This window comes from Mus pahari, chromosome 17, assembly GCF_900095145.1.
Source record: "Mus pahari chromosome 17, PAHARI_EIJ_v1.1, whole genome shotgun sequence".
Lineage (NCBI taxonomy): Eukaryota > Metazoa > Chordata > Mammalia > Rodentia > Muridae > Mus > Mus pahari.
The window spans coordinates 63,176,969-63,182,739 of record NC_034606.1 but is presented as its reverse complement, the minus strand read 5'-3'; the positions used below and the strand labels follow the sequence as shown (position 1 = coordinate 63,182,739).

The 5,771-nt window shown below is 54.4% G+C and overlaps 1 protein-coding gene across 2 annotated transcripts in view; it reads left to right on the top strand.

Annotated features, from left to right (window-relative positions):
• The window catches only part of Adcy6 (adenylate cyclase 6), a 20,766-nt gene that overhangs the window by 10,551 nt on the left and 4,444 nt on the right, over nt 1-5,771 (top strand). For both annotated transcript variants that reach the window (XM_021216238.2, XM_029548034.1), the window contains exons 7-19: nt 235-393; nt 487-628; nt 735-863; nt 1,140-1,165; nt 1,391-1,538; nt 1,792-1,889; nt 2,011-2,098; nt 2,255-2,371; nt 2,590-2,748; nt 3,036-3,214; nt 4,443-4,478; nt 4,563-4,692; nt 5,011-5,274. In XM_021216238.2, the coding sequence (XP_021071897.1) occupies nt 235-393; nt 487-628; nt 735-863; nt 1,140-1,165; nt 1,391-1,538; nt 1,792-1,889; nt 2,011-2,098; nt 2,255-2,371; nt 2,590-2,748; nt 3,036-3,214; nt 4,443-4,478; nt 4,563-4,692; nt 5,011-5,274 (1,675 nt within the window). The remainder of the gene's footprint in view (nt 1-234; nt 394-486; nt 629-734; nt 864-1,139; nt 1,166-1,390; nt 1,539-1,791; nt 1,890-2,010; nt 2,099-2,254; nt 2,372-2,589; nt 2,749-3,035; nt 3,215-4,442; nt 4,479-4,562; nt 4,693-5,010; nt 5,275-5,771) is intronic.

The window sequence follows — 5,771 nt, the reverse complement described above, 5'->3', positions numbered from 1 at the left end:
GCGCGCGCGCGCGCGCGCGCGCCTGCCATAGTATGTGTATGGCGCTCAAGAGGATAACTTGGAGCTGCTGTTCTTCTTCTACTGTATGGGTTCCAGGAATGATGAGACTTAGGTAATCAGGCTTGGTGGCAAGTGCCTTTACCACTGAGCCATCCCGCCTGCCTCAGCTTGGGCTCTTGACTAGAGACTAAGGCGACAGCGTGGGGCTGATCTAGAGTTCCGTCTTCTTATCAGGCTGGTGCGTGAGGTAACAGGTGTGAACGTGAACATGCGCGTGGGCATCCACAGCGGACGTGTGCATTGCGGCGTCCTTGGCCTGCGGAAATGGCAGTTTGACGTCTGGTCCAATGATGTGACCCTGGCCAACCACATGGAGGCCGGGGGCCGGGCCGGGTCAGTGGAAGGAAGGGTCTAGGGGCTGCAGGGGGTGAGTGGCTGGGAGGCTGGGTGAGAGAGCCAGAGTCTTAACCTCCTGGCCCCTTACAGCCGCATCCACATCACTCGGGCTACACTGCAGTACCTGAACGGGGACTATGAGGTGGAGCCAGGCCGTGGTGGTGAGCGCAACGCATATCTCAAGGAGCAGTGCATTGAGACCTTCCTCATACTGGGCGCCAGCCAGAAACGGGTCAGAACCGGTGGGAGTGGGGGTGGGGAAAGGAACAAACAGGAAGGTGCTAGCGAAAACCTTCTGGGGGTTCTGCTTCTGAGCTTGTACTCACGCTACCACACAGAAAGAGGAGAAGGCCATGCTGGCCAAGCTTCAGCGGACGCGGGCCAACTCCATCGAAGGACTGATGCCCCGCTGGGTTCCTGACCGCGCCTTCTCCCGGACCAAGGACTCTAAAGCATTCCGCCAGATGGTGAGGGGCTCTCTGGACCATGACCCGGGGCGGGGGGGGGGGCTCACTTTTTGGTCTCCCTTCAAGTGTCCCCTTTCTTCCCATAGCTGGCTCCTCTACTCTATGTCTGTGTTCTAAAACTGGGGACAAAGGGGATAGTTTCACCCAAAGGGCCCCAGTTCTCCCTAAGTGTGTGTGTGGACCCTCTTGACCTAGTACTGAAATGGGAAAGGTCCTGGAGGGGAAGGCGGTCAGCTCCCAGCTCCTGTCCCCCTCACATCCCGTTTTTTCCTCCAGGGCATCGATGACTCTAGCAAAGACAAGTAAGTCGCCTATGGGACGGGTCCGGGAGGGAGGGAAAAGGCGTTTGCAGCCTGGGATGGGCTGCGAGTCCTCCCATTTCTTGTGGGATGTGGGAGCAGGTACCACACACACAGCTCACATAGCCTTCCCTTGCTGCGGCCTGAACCCTGCCCTTGTCATTGCTTGTGCTGTGGCGTTATTCATGGTTATTCATGCGCCTGGTAAAACCCGCATCCCATTATCAGCCGGGGTGCCCAAGATGCTTTGAACCCTGAAGATGAGGTGGATGAGTTCCTGGGCCGAGCCATCGATGCCCGAAGCATCGACCAACTGCGTAAGGACCACGTGCGCCGGTTCCTGCTCACCTTCCAGAGAGAGGATCTTGAAAAGAAGGTTTGGGGGATACAGGGCAAAAAAAAAAAAAGAGGGCTGGAAGGAGGGAGGGCCTGGCTGGGAGACTGGACACACATTGAGGGACAGGAGGACATGTCGGGAACGGGAAGAGACCACAGCCTAGGATGGAAATTCATATAAACTGGGTCATGTGTTCCTCCCAAGGCCCCTGTATTACTCTCTTCTTCGCTGTCCATAACATGCCTGCCACGGCAGGACCCAGCACCCAGCTCAGTCTCCTTTCCTCCCTCAGTATTCACGGAAAGTAGATCCTCGCTTCGGAGCCTATGTCGCCTGTGCCCTCCTGGTTTTTTGCTTTATCTGTTTCATCCAGCTCCTCGTATTCCCATAGTGAGTCTGTCCGTTAACTCCCCTAACACCCATGCAAACTGCTGGTCTCAGCTCTGTTCTGGGGCTAGGACCAGGACACCCCAGTTTTACTCATATTTCCCCCAACCTTCCCCTGCTCCAGCTCCACCCTGATACTCGGGATTTATGCCGCTATCTTCCTATTGTTGCTGGTCACTGTGCTGATTTGCGCCGTGTGTTCCTGTGGCTCTGTAAGTAGGGGGACTTCCCTGAGACTGTCGGTGAAGGATCATTGGGTTCCCATGGGAAGGGAGAGGGTGGCCATGTGTTTTGTCAGACCCTGTTCTTGGCTGGCCTTCCTCCTTCGCTGATGCAGTTTCTAACTCCTCTGTCTCTCGCCGTGGCAGTTCTTCCCCAAGGCCCTGCAACGCCTGTCCCGCAATATCGTCCGCTCTCGGGTGCACAGCACCGCGGTTGGAATCTTCTCGGTTCTGCTTGTGTTCATCTCTGCCATCGCCAGCATGGTAATTCTCCCATGCCCCGTGCCAGGCACTTTCTCAGAACTGCAGCCTTTCTGAGTATTTCCAGCCTTTGGGTAGCCTGCTGCTGTCCCTGTGGGTGGGGGTGACTCTTGTTCTCAGTCTTTGTTTCCTCTTTTGTCATGCCTGAGGATTTTAGTCTAAAAAGTACCTCTGGGTTCAGCCCTCAGAAACCTTTGCTGATATGCACCCAACCTTTGCAGTTCACCTGTAATCACACCCCAATAAGGACCTGCGCGGCCCGGATGCTGAACTTAACACCAGCGGATGTCACCGCCTGCCACCTCCAACAGCTCAATTACTCTCTGGGACTGGATGCTCCCCTGTGTGAGGGCGCCGCACCCACCTGCAGCTTCCCTGAGGTGTCCGAGCAGTGTTCAGGCAGAGCCCCCTCTGATACAGTTGTTCTGATAGTTATCGGCCCCTCTGAGCCAGGTCTAGTGATGGGCACCAGGGAGCCGGGATTCCCCGACTCTAGGGGCAACTGCCCCCCCCCCCCCCGTAAAGCTGGGCATGGATTGTACAGGGAGCTGGGGCCTGAAGGTGGTGGGAGAGGGGATAGTCAGGCAGGAGAGTAGGGCTCTTCCTGCTCTGCATGCCGTGGTCTTTGCTGTCACCCAACACTGCCTCTGCTGTCCCCCTCCCCCAGTACTTCGTCGGGAATGTCCTGCTGAGTCTCTTGGCCAGCTCTGTCTTCCTACACATCAGCAGCATCGGCAAGCTGGCCATGACCTTCGTCTTGGGGTTCACCTACTTGGTGCTGCTTTTGCTAGGTCCCCCAGCTGCCATCTTTGACAACTATGATCTACTGCTTGGTGTCCATGGCTTGTAAGTTAATCCTCAGCCCCTTTTGTCTCTCCAGGGGACCTCCCTGATCCTTCTGGGCAGAGAGTCTCTGGCACCCAGGCCTTTGGAATGTACAAAGCTCTTTCTCTTGTGGGAGAAAGGGAAGGGAAGGGTTAGTTCCTGGAAAGTGACCTCAGGTAGTTACCCCAAAGACATTCCAGTTGTGACAAATTCCTGTCTCTTTAGGCAAAAAAAAAAAAAAAAAAATCAGGTAGTTACCCCAAAGACATTCCAGTTGTGACAAATTCCTGTCTCTTTAGGCAAAAAAAAAAAAAAAAAGTCCCAACATTTGCTCTGTGCCTCTCCGCCCACTGGGTTATTTTATTTTCTTTTTTCTTTTTTCTTTTTTTTTTTTTTTTTACTGGGTGTCCTGGAACTCGCTCTGTAAGGCAGGCTGGCCTGGAACTCAGAGCGCTCTGCCCGCTCTGTTTTCTGAGGGTCCTACCCTCTGTTCTTCAGCCCTTTGGGATGGACATGTGGCCGTAGCTTGTGGTAGGAAGAACCGAGAGTCTTCTGGGTTTGAGTTCTTGGTCTGCTTCTCCTTAGCTCTGTGACCTGGGGCAGGTGAGCTAACCTGTCTGAGCCTCAGTTTTCTTTCTCTTCTTTTCTTTTCTTTTAAGATTTATTTATTTTTTATTTATATGAGTACACTGCATCAGATCCCATTACAGATGGCTGTGAGCCACCATGTGGTTGCTGGGGATTGAACTCAGGACCTCTGGCAGAGCAATCGGTGCTCTTCACCATTGAGCCACCTCTCAAGCCTTAAGCCTGAGTTTTCTTTTTTTGTTTGTTTTTGTTTTTGTTTTTGTTTTTTTGTCTTTTTTTTTTTTCTTTTTCTTTTAAGCCTGAGTTTTCTTATCAGTAAGTGTCAGCATCTCAGGTCGTCTGTTACAGTGACAGACGGTCCCGAAGACTTATGGCACCCCAAGCTAAACCTTTCAGAAGTGTACCTAGAGCTGGCCCGTTTCACTGACAAGGAAACTGAGACTTAGAGAGTTATAACTGGCTTATTCTGGACCCTTTAGCTGTTAAGGGAGGGGCTCGTAGTCAGTTTAACCTTTGCTCATATTGAGCTAATTGATGTGAGCAAAGGCTTTACCTACAGGCTTGAGTCATGATTGGGCTCAGCAGTGTAGTCTCTCTCTCTCCCCCAGTATCCCTCCCTCCCAGCAGACAGCCTCCAATGACTTTTGTATCTTCCTGCCAGGGCTTCCTCCAATGAGACCTTTGATGGACTGGACTGGTAAGTGGGGGCCCTGGGGCAGCAAAGAATGAGGCTGGTAGAGGTCTCCTTCAGGCACCAAGCTTGTCTCTTGATTATTTTCAGCCCAGCTGTGGAGAGGGTAGCGCTCAAATATATGACCCCTGTGATTCTGCTGGTGTTTGCCCTCGCACTGTACCTGCATGCACAACAGGTGGAATCCACTGCCCGCCTGGACTTCCTGTGGAAGCTACAGGTGACTCGGATGGACCTTTATGGAAGGGAGGGGCTTCTGGGGGCAGAGCCTGGGCCAAGCCAGAAATGCACCTCTTGCTAAATAGCTAAGGCTGAGACTGCCCGAGCCCATCCTGGTTCCACGCCTTGTGTCTTTATCTCCTGTCTCCTGTCCCATCCTGTACCTGCCCCCTTCACCCCTTCGCCTGTCATTTAGGCCTCCTCTGCCTGTGCCTTTCTTCCTCCACATGGTTCCCTGTGATGCCCATCTTCTGGCCTCGGCCACTGGGCCTAGCCTCTGTGAGTGCTGGGCCATGGCTGATGGATGTGGTGCCCGCAGGCGACAGGGGAGAAGGAGGAGATGGAGGAGCTGCAGGCATACAACCGGAGGTTGCTGCATAACATTCTTCCCAAGGACGTGGCCGCCCACTTCCTGGCCCGGGAACGCCGCAACGATGAGCTGTACTACCAGTCGTGTGAATGTGTGGCTGTCATGTTTGCCTCCATTGCCAATTTCTCTGAGTTCTACGTGGAGCTAGAGGCAAACAACGAGGGTGTGGAGTGCCTGCGGCTGCTCAATGAGATCATCGCCGACTTTGACGAGGTGCTTGCTCATTGGCTGGTACTGGCTGAACAGGGGCAGTCTGGGGACCAGGGAAGTGGGGCAGGTTTTGGATGGAAAAGCCAGGGATTAGACCGGGTGAGTGTCCCACGCCCAGTCAGGGACAGCGAGGGGGTCAGCCTCAGTGGGGCAGGGTCATCCTTGCTGAGGAGCAGAAGGGGACAGGAGGCTCTACGACAGGGATGACAGGAGAGGTATCAGGTGATGTCATCGAAGAGGAAGACAGTAGTCAAATCTATGTGCAACCAAGCAAGCAAGATTCTCTCTCAAAGAATGAAAATGGGAACAACATGTAAGGGACGGGCTGGACCCCTGGGTGAGGGACGGGCTGGACCCCTGGGTAAGGGACGGGCTGGACCCCTGGGTGAGGGACAGGCTGGACCCCTGGGTGAGGGACAGGCTGGACCCCTGGGTGAGGGACCTGGGTGAGGGACGGGCTGGACACCTGGGTGAGGGACAGGCTGGACCCCTGGGTGAGG